This window comes from Furipterus horrens, unplaced genomic scaffold (genome assembly GCF_987537825.1).
Source record: "Furipterus horrens unplaced genomic scaffold, mFurHor1.1.pri manual_scaffold_2, whole genome shotgun sequence".
Lineage (NCBI taxonomy): Eukaryota > Metazoa > Chordata > Mammalia > Chiroptera > Furipteridae > Furipterus > Furipterus horrens.
In genome coordinates this window covers 150,949,977-150,965,671 of record NW_028327172.1, presented here as the reverse complement: position 1 = coordinate 150,965,671, position 15,695 = coordinate 150,949,977, and the positions used below count along the sequence as shown (strand labels likewise).

Sequence of the window (15,695 nt, the reverse complement as noted above, 5' to 3'; positions counted from 1 at the left end):
AGCTGAGGAGGAGCAAGGTGCTTTGTAAATGCCAGGTTATTTTTATATTCTTCAAATTTAAGATGCTTCCAAAAGGTCAAGCGTTAGCCCAAGAGAACAGTCTTGAAAACCCAAATATTTTCAGCTTTCAATAGGATAAGACCCATTCACTTGGAGGAAGCATACAATCTTTAGATGTAAGAGAAGGAAACTTTTCATGATCTTTATATCTTTGACAAGTGTAAATGTCTTTTATGATTTTCCAAGTTATAAATACGTTTTATGTGTATGTACATGCAACCTTTAGTCCTGGCTGGTTTGGCTCAGTGGATTGAGCGTCGGCCTGCGAGCTAAGTGTCGCTGGTTCGATCTTCCAGTCAGGGCACATCAGAGAAGGAAAACTCTGACTCCAAAAAACCTCCACTGCCTTGCGGCATACCTCTTCAGGGGAAAGGCTAAGGGAGTAAACCCCGACAGAAAATCCAGAGCCAGAGTCCCTAAGGCGGTTTGACGTTGTAGTCAACACCGGCAACTCCTGCGGCGCACCTGAAGCCAAGCTGTATTGACTCCGTCTTTCCCTTGGGCCCTTCAGCTGCGAAGAGAGGGGGGGGGTCTGCTGCATGGGCAACAGCAGACCCTCCATATCACCCTGCCCAGGCTCTGTAGCTTCAGCTTCACTGGAGAGGACACTCCAGCGTCATCGCAAGATGTCGATTCAACATGGGAGGAGACAGATACCGTGTCACTCCCGAGTCGGACTGCACAGCCATTCTCGGCGGTGCAGATAGACTCTTAAGAAGCTACACCATCGTCTCTCGAGACGGACGGCTGCCGACGACAACGACGACATGCAACCTTTATATTTTTGTTCATATCTAGAACAAAGATATGTGCATGCATATTAGACTACTTCCACATAACATGAAACACATGGATAAGAAATTCTGAAGTCCAGTGCTTTGTTCAAAGTACTAATTTCTCAGCACACCTGAAAGCTTAGCATCAGGACCTATTATGTGGCTGTCTTACATATAGACCCCTCCATGCTTTATTTTCCAGAAAGAGTTAAAATAACTACAAGCAAGTTCCCATAGCCAAATACTTTTTCCTCTTTATGACATATGTAGATGTTTTTATAGTTTAACAAACTGAGCCATGCCCCAAGCCTTAGACTTCTCCCTCCTCATGGTGACAAATGAGCACTTACCTTACAATGCTGGAGTGTCAGAGTTAACATGGATCAGTTATAATCTGAAATTTTCCTTGAGCAGCCAGGGTGTAGATGGAAGACCAGTTAGTAGTCAACATTTTAGAAACTCTATAGCAAGTTTTCATCTGACCACTGGATTTCTCTTTCTCTTCAAGCATACTTTAGGCAGTGATTTCCAATTAATAATTTCAATTTGGCAAATATTGATTGAACTCAGAGAAAATCATATTGCTTGAAATTGGAACTATGTAGATAAATTTTTAAAAATCCTTGCCCTCAAGGAGCTGTTAATTAAGCAGGTGGTTCAGACAGTATGTAACTAACTAAATTGCTAGTCAATGCAGTAGTAGATTGAAACAAATTCCTAAGGCAATGAATTAGGAAAGGCTTCATGAGGGAGTGGGGAGCCTCTCCTGAATGGGGTGAACACCTAAGATTGCCTGGGATAGCCTAGTTTGTGCTGTTATCCAGGCATAATTATAATATTGTACTTTTCTTCTGGAATATAAATTATATGAACACACTGGTATTGGAACATACATAAGATACCGACACAGAGAAGGAGGGAAAGAATTTCACATAAACCAAACAGCAAGACAAAAGGTATAGAAGAATAAAATCAATCCCATGGTGTGATTAAGGAAAAATTTTTTTTAGAAAATCCTTCTCTTGTGTCCTCAAAAGAGGGCATTCCCCTGCCCCATTTTCTTTTGCTGTTTGGACTAAAATGGGAGTATGTTCTATAACAACTGTCATGAACTTTCTATTTGCATATTTAACTTATTTTTCTTTTTAGAAATGTAACTATCACACAACACAGACCTTTTCCTATGTTTTTCTCTCATTATCCATTTTCACTTGATCAGACAGTTTCATTTCTGGCAAAGCACTATTTTCACATCAGAGAGAAAGAGAAGGAAATTAAAAACCAATTCATACATTTCATTATCTTCCTTCTAACCAGTTAACACTGACTCAGGACATACAGTGTGCTTGAAGTTTGCTTATACTTTCCAAGGAACATGTTTAAAGAGAAAATGGCCAAAATTAGAAAGATATTATTCCTGTCACTATAAGTATTCAAGGGCAATATGCTGATATAATAAAATCTTAAGTAACTTACAAACTTTTAGAACAATAAGTTTACATGATCATTTTTTGTGAGATAAAGTCCGTTTCTGATAGAAAACTTACATATTTTTTAACATAAAAGTCCTAAATTTAGAACAATGTCTATCTTTATTCATAAACATATGAAAAATAATACAGCCATCAACTAAGCCATTCCAACAAACACTGAAAATCCAACTCCATTTTGCTTATCATACAAGAAAGGATAATAACTTGATTTTCATTATTTGTGAATCCCCTGACGCACCCCACGCCCCTTTTGTGTCAGCCGTTTAGGATCACTCAAAGAGCTGAAACTACTGATTCTATGCATACGTACCAAAAGTCTGCAGAATATGGAATACCTGATGCAGTGAAGAGATGGGGAAAGGGCATTCACTATGAATCCTTTAAAGAAAAGATAGTTGCAGGGACACAGTAGAGTCAGCTCCTCCCTCCTCTGTCCTTGTGCCACACCACCTCTCTCTGTGGAGCTGCCTCTGAGAGCTGCACCCCTGCAGGCAGGAGTTGAAGTGCATATTGCAGCTCTTTGCTCCTCTCCTAGCTCAGTGTGGTATCCAGGTTTCCCATGCCGTGAAGCTGGTATTCTCTTCCACAGCTTTTCTCAATAGCAGATAATATGAGGTCTATTAATCCTCAGCGAGGGCTTTTAGAACTCTTGAAATTGTCCAAAATGTCCACCAACTTAGAAGAAACATTTACATTTGACAGTTATTTAATTACTCTAACTGGTCTGATTTCATATGAGTATAACATAACAATAAACCCATTTGAAGATGCTATTTTGGTGAAATAACCAATAATATTTTAGTTTCCTCCTTTGGCCTTCACCCTCCCTTACCTTGATTCCCATACTAGTCTTCTAACTGATCTAGCTGCCTCTAGTCTCTTCCCACTTCAGTCCATTTCTAGGCTGCTCCCAAAATGATCCTTCTAATGCATGACTTGATTACACCCCTGTTCAAAGCTTTTTGATAGCTTCAAGTAGACCAGTACAAGGCTGTAGTGAATCTGAAGTATGGCATGCAAGGCTGTGAACAGTTACCTCTGTAACCTTGTACTCTGTTTCATACCCGATGCCTCCGTAGAATTGCAGCCTGATGAACTTGCCCTCTCTATTAAGCCTTCCTTGACTCCATGACTTAGTCAGAATCTCCTGTGCATTACCACAGTAGTGACTGGGTACTTTTATGGGCCTAATGTTATTGGATCTCTTGCTCATCTAAAGATCATCAGCATTGCTCAGCTGATTGCCTGGTATGTGTGTTAAGTAAATTAAAAAAGGTAGCTGAATTAGTTCCCACTTGGCTAGAACTTTCTTAAATCAAGCCACTGGTCCTAAAAGGCTTTACTGGCTTGGAATCTCTATCCGTGTGTTGGAGGCCATATTTGGCTGACGTATATTCCTATAGATAGACAATATGAAAATATATGTGCACAACATCTAAAGTTGGTGAGGTAAAACAAATTTGATTTTTGATAGGTGAACACACAAAGCACCACAAATCACTTTCATATAAATGTGTTTTATTGCAGAGATGTTATAATTATTTACATGCTGCAACATGTCACAACATAGATTTACCAAATATTTCATGGTGGGATGCTGTAGGTTTCAGATAATAGTTTCAGAAGAACCCCAGATTAAGTGAAGAGACTTACAGCTTTATTGACTCTACAACTGTCAGTTGCTAAATGCTAGAAGTCAAAAGGCAGTGTTTTTCAGTCCTACCTGTCATCACTTGCATGCAGAAACCTATGAAGCAAATACAAGAGCACTGTCGAGTTTCAAATCCATATTGCCACCAAAATTTACAATGGATTGAGTTATAATTCATGTTGTAAAGCATTTAATTTTGGCATAAAATATACAGTTCTATTAAAGTGGTATAAATCTACTTATTTATAAACCCTGGCTTAAAAACAAGAACAGGATGCAGCCTGCACATGCATTGAGAAGGACAACCTAGGAAATGTTTGTGACCTTATTAATGCGTATTCACTTTCTTATTTCCAATCTGGGAAAACAACCTCAGAAAGTGTAGATTTAAACTTCTCTTGGTGATAAGTAATGGCAATGAAACTCTAGGGAAGACCTAGGCACTCTCACTGACTTATGCTGGTGGAGGAAAATCTATAGACTAAAGGTATAATTTGGCAAGTCTTCTTTAAGCCACACCTCTAGCAGGATTACCCTGAAGTGCAATAAAAAGCAGTCACTGCTTATGTCTCAAAAAGTGAATAAAGTGCTAACAGAGCTGAGACGTAAATTAAACAAGTAGGTGCGTCTGTAAACTGGTATACAAATATACCTTAAAATTGTATTTCCAAGTTACCAAGTAGATAGGCCTTGATTGAAAAGGAAGGGAAGAAGGAAAGAAATAAAGAAACACACACAAAAATAGAGTTTCTATCTCTTCAAACCTACCCCGCCAACCTGAGTAATGCACAAAGCGAGAGAATGGGTCAGGGAGATCTGTGCACAGCTTGGGAAAATGGTAAAGTGCTCACTTACTCCTGAATAAAAATTGTTGAGAAAAATTTGATGATGAATAAGAAGTCCTAGTTTTTACCATCCACTGAGAATGATATTCTCTAAGAACAGCCCTGCATCCACCTTCCAATTTTCTTTCTCATCTTTTATCCAAATGAAAAAGTGACTTAGACTGGAATTGTCCTGGCCAAATGAGACTTCAGTGTTTAGTACTAGAGAAAGGGAAGTTGGGTTCTCTGTTTAAGGGATTGATCTTTAAATATGATGAGACTGAGCTTTTTAATGGAACCTCCTTGTGTGGTCACATCAGTAGGGCTAAGCCAGCAGCTCAGGATTTTCATGCCAAGTGATCAGTGTGGAATGCAAAAAGTTTTATAAAATATGCTGTGGGGGCTGTTTGCCTTGCAAATAAACCTCTGCACTCTAAATTTTGAGCTAGGTGGCTCACAATGACAATTTTCAGGATGTGTAAGTTTTCCAGTGCTTGGGAGAAGGATGAGCCCACACCACCTTATAGGCTTGGAATAAATCAGGTTATAAGTTTCTTTGGGATTAGAGCCCAGCAAGTTCTACGTCTAGCTGAAGCAATGAATAAGAGTCTATGAGAATAAATAGTTTAAGGTCATTTAAAATATTATATATTTAGTACGCACAATAAAAATACATCCATTTAATAATCTTGATGCTATCATAATTTATCTCTTAAAAAAATAACACCTTGAAAGTGCTATCAGGAGTTCCCTTTCTGTCTGTTTTGAAAGGCAAATTTCCTGGCTCTACAGTACTGCTGTAATTCTCACGTCATTCCTAGTGTCTTCCCTTTCCAATGATAATATTAATGCAAAGTATATTTTTCTCACTCTTAGTTTCTTCCTTATGAAATGCTGCTAAGTATGAAATACTGAAAGAGTTAAAAGGGACAATTAATTGAAATGAAGGTGTTATTTATCTCTGACCTCAAACAATAGATAAGTTGTCCTTAACTTATTGAGACATAAAACAATGTAGGACCACTTGATCTCTGATATTAATAAAGCTTCTGAGTCCTAACAATAAGTGCAAAATGAGTAACTCAACTTGTTTTAAAAACCCTGATTAAGACAGTATAACAAACCATGATGGGAAACAACAGTTAATCTAAATTTGCAATATATAAATCACAGCCAAAACTAAGAGATTTTATCATAACAATTATGACTTCCCAAGCCAGAGAAAGCTTACTGTACTTCAAGAATCAACTAAAGTTGACAGATAGCAGGTATTCTGTAAGTTGCAAGAACAATTGAGTAGCTGTAGATTGCATAAATGTGTGTCACATAATATCAAAGATATTTGCAAAAATTATACAATCTGGAATGCTTGAATGTGAGACACATCAACATACTGAAACATACATTTATAAGAAAATGAGAGAAATCATTAATATAAAAGATATTTTTGGGATGCATTAAGTTAGCAGTGTTATCAAGGTTATATAGGTAGAGTAAGTTCTTTCCAGTCAGCTACTTCGAATTTCATTTATACCTTCTTCTCTGCAAATCCCATACCTTTTCTGTGTCTTCTGGTTTGCTTTCATAAGGATCTTCAGAGTCCTGTGGGTAAATATTGATCAGGGGCAGGCATTGAGGGCTACTTCCTCTAAACAGGCTGAAATGTAGATTTTCCTAGTGTTACCAGGGGAAAGACTTTTTGGCCAGTCTAACTTCTCCATGATGATGTTTCAATACCCTCCTTAGTCTTCTTGTACCTTTCAGTGCCTTTCATATTTCCCCTGGTTGGCAAATACTCTTGGGAATTTTTGATCCTTATATCTTCTGTCTTATATCAAATTCAGGGTTTCTTCTCTTTCTTTCTGGGGATGCTACACTTTGAAGGTATCCTAGGCCTCTTATTTTCAAGGCCCTGCTATCTTATTTGCATTTAAAGCCAAAGAGGCAGGTAAAGCTACACTACTTTCAGCATTTGGTTGATCTGGGGACTCAAACTCCCAAGGACACACCTCAGCTCGTGACGTTAAAGGCTGTTGAAAGTTATTACTTGAACTATAGGAAGAGGTCTTTTTTTCCTGGTCTCCTATTTGGTTAAGATTTTCATTCTCTACTTTTGATGCTACAATTTGGGGGTGCAGTTCTTCATATTGCCCAGCACACACATTGGCTGCATAATGCTGACCGCCATTCTCATCTTTTGCTCTCCCTGGGGGAACCTGAGTCTTGGATATTAAATGCTTTTGATCTTCAAAAAGGGGCTGACCTTGGCTGTCCCAAGAGCAGACCTCAGCCTTGTCTATGCTCTTCTGATTGGATTGCTGACTTAGTTCAGTTGCCTTAGGCTTGTGATGAGATTTCTCCTTTAAGGAGAAGGTTGGGTTTTTCTCCATTTCAGAAGCCGCAATAGATACGTGCTTTTGAACTTTTGATTCTGAAGGCACAGGACCAGGGGGCAGGTCATAAATCTCCCAAGGGCACACTTCTCCTATGTCAAAGTTGTCCTTCATCTCGGTAGTGCCTGCGCTCATGTCAGAATTGGCAGTGGGGGGGTTGGACCTTTGTTGCTTCATAATTCCAGATTTCTGAGGTTTTCTTGGCTCCTCCAAATGACTGGAGTTTTGGGGGACAGAATCTTTAATCTCTGTGTTATCTGAATTTGAGTGTTTTCTGTTTGTCTCTTTCTCTTTTGGCAGAGGTTTCTGGGATTTAGCACGTTCTTCCATGCCTGATGTTTGGGTTTTCCCAGCTAATCCAAGAGTCTTCTCCTTGGCACTTGCTATAACACTGAGAGACTTTTGTAACATGGACGTTCGTGGATGGCCCGGCTTCTTCTCCGAGCTGAGATTGTGAGCACTTGCTGACTTACACACCAAAGGCACAGACTCTGTGGAGTCAGCCTCACTGTTTTCTTTCAGTGTTTGTGTTAGTTTTGTACCTGACAGAGACTCCAGTGTGGAATTTTCTGTAGCTTCCTCTTCTTGGCTCTCGGTGGGTAAACTGTTGGACTCTTCTGTTTGGTCTCTTACATGATCGTAAGTGCTGTGGGACTTCTTCAGTGAGAAGACTCGGTTTTTCAGGGACTCCTCTTTGGGTTTCCCAGTGTTACCTGAAGACTCTTGGGGGTTCTTCCTAATGAGGGCAGTGCTTTTGGCTGCGCTGTGCTCTGTAACTTCCTTGTCCTCTTTGGAACACTGTCTGCTGACTGTCTCTGGGATCTCGGTTATCCGCCTCATGATTGAACGGCCTAAGCCCTTCTTCGAGCACCGCTTTTTCTGGAGGTGGGGGTTGTTTGTGATCATCTTCTTCCTTTTATATATTTCCAACTGGGCATAGAGTTTCTTCAGCTCATCCTGCCAGAACAAGAACAAATTCACAGAGGTGTGAAACTTAGTATTTCAGCCAGATAGTATCACTGAAGGTCATTTGAATTCAGCAAGCTTGAGCTCTTTAAGGAAATTGTTTTACAGCTCTTCCTAACATTTCTCCTCATCAGCTTTCTCTTCACTCTTACTTTTTGATTACTTTGTGTTTTGTTTCACATAGAGTTGAAACTTTAAGACATGAACCCATGCATTCTAGCCTTGCTTCCTGAAGCAAGCACTTTGGACTTACAAGTTGTATGGCCCAGACTGAGCCTGCACCATAATAAAACTCAGCATATTGTCTACTGATAAACCATATCTATGGAACAATATTGGAATCATCCTATAGCTATTGATAAAGTTACACCTAATGTTAGATTAGGTTCAAGGGACAACAGATCATCAAATACGCAAACCATCTTCTTCCTCCAAATGCTGACATATTGTCACAGATTATTTTAAGTAATCCAGTCTCTCTGCTCACAGATCTAGCCTACCTTTCCATCAGCAAAATGTCCTAAACCATATTATGGAACATGTATAACAAGTTCATCATTATGACTGCCAATAAGTCAGTCAAGACTATCAAGATTGGCCTGTGCATTCTAATTTATACCATGATTATACATCTTGGAACAAGATTAACTCTGCATTTGATGTCTTCACTTTTTATGTAAAGAAACATTCTTTCATTTTCTTTCTTTCTAACACACATATGCACACATGTGAGCACATATATACACCAACCCCCACATGCTTGCCTGTATAAATGGGACTGATCTGAAATATGAAAGAAATACCAGTATTACCCGAATGTCCTCTGGATCCAAGCTGTGCTCACTCCAGGCTGAGTTGATACTGCTGTTCAGGTAGGATCCAGACCGGCCCATGTCTAGCTCATCCTCATATGCTTCTGTAGCAATGTCATCTCGTGGATTATTGCTTGAATGTGAAAACTGCAATAGATATTCAATGTGAGCTCTGGACATTGACCCCCCTCTTATGACACAGCATTTTAATAATAATTTTCTAAAATTTCAAATGTTAATATCATTTCTTCAGCTTAGATAAATTTGTTCACTGAAATTTTTACAAATGTTTGTTGCTGTATTTATGCTTTGATTTCCATGTTACACCCTAATGAGGTGATTCATTCCCTCTCTGACTTTTCTCTAGGCTCCCCATGTTAACTTACATTACTCCTGTCCCACAATATTTGCACTTTGGAAATGAAAATAAGTACAAGAATCCAAAGAAATGTTTTCTGAGAGTAGCAATGTTGACCCACTGGAAGCTGGATGGGAATGCTTTTTTGAGCAGTAGGGTCTATCACATGTTTATCATTTTGCTTCAAAAGGAGAGGCTGTATTTCACCTCTGGGCACTGTTGGCCCCGATCATAAGAATGTGACTTCCAGTCGACTACACAGAGCTTTAAAAAAGTCTACTTTCAAAAGGTGGAGGGATTAAGAAGTACAAACTGGCAGTTATAAAAACAGTCATGGGGATGTAAAATACAGTACAGCACAGGGAATATAGTCATTAATATTCTAATAACTATGTATGGTGTCAGGTGGGTACTAGATTTATCAGGTGCATCACCTCATAAATTATATAGATGTCTAATCTGAAACTAATTATGATATTGTATATCAATTGTAATGAAAAATATTTTAAAGTATTTTTTTAAGTCTACTTTTAAGACTCAGGAACAGGAGATCTGAATTCCAGCCTCAACAGTATTCACAGTGAGATCTTAAACAAGTCATGGAACCTCGTGAGCACAGTGCCCTCTCACCCTAAATAGCTTGGGGCTAGATGGTATCAAGGTTTAAATTCAAAGATTCACTGAAATTACATAATTTTTTTCTCAAGCTCATTATTCTCAAGTTCCTCCTTCATCACACTTCATCATATTTTTATTATTTCCATGTGGTGCTTTGATATTTTTCAGTTTCATGTATTCTTGCTATCTCTATTCTCCAAAAGGAGAAGTGGGGAATGGTGGATGTGGTAAATGATGGAAAGCAGGGAGAATCAAAACAACCCAGCAACTCTTTACACCATATGCAAGTGACTGTCCTGTGAAAATTTGAGAGAACAGTTTAGAGAACATGGGTTCTCTTCTCCCAGCTTGTCAGCATGTCAAATATACCTTTAAAAAATTAACAGGTTACCCTTTAATGATAGAGATATTTTAATGTCAATGTTCATTAAAATATTCAGGTAGGCAAGTGAACATACATACATATGAGACAGCATGTGAAACAGTAATCCTCTATTTAAGTTACAGTGAATATTCTATAATTAGGGCTGGCTGAGAAACCACAGAGACTGATGAATCTTTCCTTCACTGGTCTTCTTGTTTGTGGTTCCAACATGTCATTAACTTAAGGCCATAAAGAAGAATAAAATAGAGTCCCTGTCCTCCAAAATATCACATGCTATGAGTTAAACCACCTGGATCTTATGTATAAGAATGGATTATTTTCTTGAGCAATGTCTTAGAGAGTATCATGAGTTTAAGAAACAGATATTTATCAGCTATTGTCCATTTCCTGCTTTATTATTTTCTTTTGTGCTTATCTCTTTCTAAAATACTATTGATATTTTGTTTCCCCATCCTGTCCTCCAGAATATGAGTACCACGAGAGCAAAAATTTTATCTGTTCATTATGTTTACTCTAGGATCTACAGCAATGCTTAGGAAAGACCCTTAAATTTTAAAAATTATCTGTTATTGAGATATAATTCATATACCATAAAATTCTCAACTTAAATTATATAATTCCATGCTTTTTAGTATATTTACTAAGTTGAATTACAGAATATTTTCAACACCCTCAAAGAAACCTTGAACTCATTAAGCAGTCACTTCTTCCCCATTTCCCCAACCCAAGATGACTGCTATGTGGCTTTATGTTTCTATAGAGTTGCTTGTTCTGGACTTTTCACATAAATGGAATCATACAATATGTGGCCTTTATATCTGGCTTTTTAGACTCAGCATAATGTTTTTAAGTTTTGTACAAGTTGTAGCATGTATCAGTACTTCATTCCTTTTTATTGATGAATAGTATTTCACTGCATGGACATGCCAAATTTTATTTATATATTTATCAGTTGATGGAAATTTGGTTATATCCATATTTTGGCTATTAAAAATAGTACTGCTATGAAAGTTCACATACAAATTTTTGTATGAATCTATGTTTTCAATTTTCTTTGGACCTCAATAACAATTTATAGAATGAATGAATAAAATAATCTGATTATACATCCATCTGATGTTATCATATTATGCAAAGTAGAAAAATGGTTAAGATAAGTTACAGTAACAGACTAATCCATGAAAATTGTGGCTATTTGATGTAAATCAAATAAGGAAAAAAAATAACTATTTTCTTTGTTTATAATCATTTGGCCTTTCAATCAGGCTGCATTTCAGCTGAGAGTGGAGGTAAAACCTGGGGTGAAAGACAAAAATCACAGTTCTTGTTCAGCCATGCTAATGCTGTATTGCATGGCACTGATAAAGACTGCTCTTTTTGTAAGAAATACAAATGTCTACTCAGTATGCTGTACATCTGAAACTAATATAATACTGTACATCAACTAGTATTGAACAATCAATATTAAAAAGATGTATAACATTCTAATATTTTGTTGTTCTATGTGTAAAAGAGGAAAATGATGATAATGTTATATTTTGTATATTCTATTTTTTTTCTTTTATCATTGTATTTCACTCCAGGCAACCTTATTGCTCTCATGTTATAGATGAGGAAACTAAAACTTAGAGAGAGAAAAAGTCTTGGCTAATGTCATATTATACAGTTAGTTGGGGTAAAGCATGAGTCAGACTCTATGTATTCCGAGTCCTGGCCCACTTCCCCTGCTTCATTATGCTGCCTATATAAGTCTTTGTCATAATCTGTCATTATTAAGCAAGACTCTTTTATGTACAATATTATAATTATTTATTTCTATTTAAATAAAAATTATCTGTTCTCTGAATATGAATCCAAACAAGAGAATTCTTAGAACAGTAGCATTTTCTCTAAAAACGATTTTGATGTTTTAGCTATAATAAAAGCTGCCTTGAACCCATAACACTTAAAACATAACTGGATATCAAAATACCTGGAAAAGGACTGAAACAGATAATGGGTTTTGTACAAATTAAGTCACTTAACAATTACGTGAGATATTTAATAAATCCCCAAAGAAAACAGACACTTATTTTCCTGAGGAGAGAGCTTTAAAAACATTTTAGATGTCAAGCAAATCTCTACACCTCCCTTTGCCTATAGTGCCAGATATTTTTAAAGGAGAAATAATTTGAGGCTGATGTCAGATAACTGTCTTGCAAGAGAAAAGTAATACTAGAGGAATACCTTTGGAATCAAAAGCAACCCAATGGTGACTGTCACAGTCAAATGAGTATGTGCAAAATACAGCATCAACATCCAATCAGACTGAAGCCTTGAGGCAAGAACAAATCTGAAATGAGAATTCACCAAGTTAACACTCTAACAAGATCTCTACATAAAACACCAGAAATATGGAAAATCTTTACTTCAATGTATTAAGAAAAAGAAATAAAGAAAAAAGAAAGAGGGGAAAAATAAAATATGTTGCCATTTCTATGACATGTATTTTCATCACAGAAGAATAAGGGCTTAGGTAACCCTCATTGGATGCACAATATATAAACTCCCTATTATTTATTATTTAAATTATCCATAGTTAGAAAGACAGCATACATACATATAACGTACTAAACATTTCCTCAGATTATCATGTATTATGTAAACTGAATCTGCTAATCAAAAGCAGCAAACATGTGTTAATTCAATACAAGAGTTGTTACAAACTGGTGGTTTCTGGCAAATTTGGGTTTTAAGACATGTAAATAACTTGAGTCTAATATTCTTCATTTAAAAACATTAATTAGAATTAAGAAAATAAGAGTGGGTAATTATCCATCTTTGTGAATTATCCCAGAGATTTAAATGGTAAACAATGTAATTAAATAGAATGAATATACTAATGGTTCATAAAATGCATCTTTTAAAATACAAATTCCAGTTGTTATAAAGCATCAAATTATTTTAAAATTAGTCAACACATAATAACTAAGATATGTTATTGAATAATTTATAAAGTTGTGTTCCAGGATAGCCATGCAGGAAAAATGTGTAGAAAAATTTAGTACTGATATCTACTTTGATAATTTTGGAATATTTTCATAAATCAATAAGCATGTGTACAAACTAAAATTCATGGCTTGGGGACTCATCCTTATGCAGAAACCACTTTTTGCTTTTACTGAGGTCATTTTGTAATCAATACTTTTTTTTCATTTTTTCTTATCAATTGTTAACCATGAAAGTTAAATATTAGATTGTACTGCTTTTGAAATTAGAGAATTAGCATTTTGTTTCAATGCTATACATCATCAAATTTGCAAAGCTAACATCCTAGGAAAAAGCTTATGATATGATTATAAAACAAACATATATGAATCTAAAAATAGAAGAAAATAATTTTATATCTGCACTATACATATTTGTGATAAATTTACTAATTAAATTAATATTATAAATATTTAGAACAAAATTTTCATCAAGGGGTTTCTTCTTCATTTTTACCTCCATTCTGCCACAGGTTACATGACTCACCCTCCACCCCCAAAACCCCATTAAGCTAACATGGAAGCTCAAGAGTTATCCAAAATGGAGAGATATTTTCCCCTGTGTCTGGAGACATAAACAAAATAGGCTCAAAACATACATTAGAAGTGCAGAATGCTCATGATAATTCACATATAACCAAAAAGAATTTTCTGAATTGCTATTTTCTTTAATTCCTTTGTGTGAAAAGTGGCCTTATACCTACCTGCCTTGAATAAGACTGAATATTCAATTTGTTCAGGGATAAGATAATCAGTTCTGGGTCAGGTGAGATTTCTTAAAGCACTGAGATAGAATCATTGCACTCAGCATCAAGTTACAGTGTCTAAGGCATAGTACTGAAACATAGAAGCAATATAAAATGTGCCCCAGAAAAATAATACAATCCCAACCTGCTGGGGCCTTTCCCAGTACTGAGCCAGACAGTTACATCAAAGGAGATAAATTTACAGTCTAAAAGCATCCTCACATCCTAGGAATTTCTGTCTCAAATACCACTACAAATGAAATTCAAACTAACTTGACAATATCCAGAAGAATGGTTACTTATTTTTAAATTAAAGTGGTGAATCTTCCCCCAAAATAATTTTAACATATGCTGATATCAATTATTCTTAAATTAACCAACTTTTAATTACAGGTTGCAGTTCTGACTAGAAATATCTTAAGGAAAATTGGATTTTACAGTAGTTTAAAAGATTCAGTTTTGAAGAAGACTATTTTAACTTAAAAAAAAGACTTAAATTTCTGATGCATAGAAATATTTGAAGATTGAGCATAAAAGCAATATTTAAAAAAATCTTGTACTTTATCAAAGGTTTGCTTTATGCTTAGTACTCAAAATAAGAGGAGGATTAGCATAGACTGAGCAAAATGCTCCCTGCATTATTTACCCTTCTAGACTTAATCCTTGTGATTTACTTTTATTCAGTCTGACAATTAGAATGAAAATACATGTATATAGTATACATTATCATAATCTTTATATATGTATGTATATGTTTACATATCTGTATATATTCACATACATGTACATATGCATACATTCACATATGTATATATAATTTTATATCTTAAAAAGGCAAGAAAGAGTATATATGCCTTGTTCATAGAGAATATCTCTGCTGATGTCAGAAGCCTCATTTAATATTATTTTATTCCAGGAAAAATTGCCAAAATGGATCCTGACTTAAATTATGTTATTTTTTCTTATACTTGAACTATATCAATACTGAAACCAAGCATATATAAATTCAGACCATGTGTAAATAAGAAATTGTGTATACTTGGTTTAACTATTACTGCCTATTACTTGTTCCTTACTCATCCCTCCTAAAATCAGTGTTCTGTAGATTTACTTTGTTAAACTATAATTCCTTCCTTGGTTCTTTATGGCCACATATATTAAATTTCCAGAAGAGAGTAGTTAATATACAGGGTGGGACAAAATTAAGTTTACAGTTGTTAGTATGCAAAATACAGTTTATTCTTGTATTATCACTTATTAATTATTGTATTATTTTTCATATGAACAACTATAAACTTACTTTTGCCCCACCCTGCCCATGAGTCTTTGAAGTCAGTATGCCACAATCTAATCAAGTCTGGTCTATATAGAAAGGTAAGTCAGATTTGGAACTTAAAATGTAGGGCTCCCCACCAGGTTTGTTTAGGCTTGCCAAAGAAAATACCAAAGCCTGCCAGGGCTGGCCATTCTGCTACCATTGGAAGTCCTCCCTCTTCAAAAGATAGAGGGCCACATAGTTTGGAAGAAAATTGATCTTGTGAGACTATATCTAGTCAACACCAGATCTACTAGGTGGAACGTGAATAA

The 15,695-nt window shown here is 36.1% G+C and overlaps 1 protein-coding gene across 1 annotated transcript in view; it reads right to left on the bottom strand.

Moving 5' to 3' along the window:
* Positions 1-6,263: 6,263 nt before the first annotated feature.
* GPR158 (G protein-coupled receptor 158) overlaps positions 6,264-15,695 on the bottom strand; it is a 366,690-nt gene continuing 357,258 nt past the window's right edge. Inside the window, exons 9-11 of the mRNA XM_090268046.1 lie at positions 12,563-12,668; positions 8,976-9,122; positions 6,264-8,154 (exon numbers count right to left, since the gene is read on the bottom strand). Coding sequence (XP_090124172.1) covers positions 6,709-8,154; positions 8,976-9,122; positions 12,563-12,668 — 1,699 coding nt within the window. The 3' untranslated portion in view covers positions 6,264-6,708. The remainder of the gene's footprint in view (positions 8,155-8,975; positions 9,123-12,562; positions 12,669-15,695) is intronic.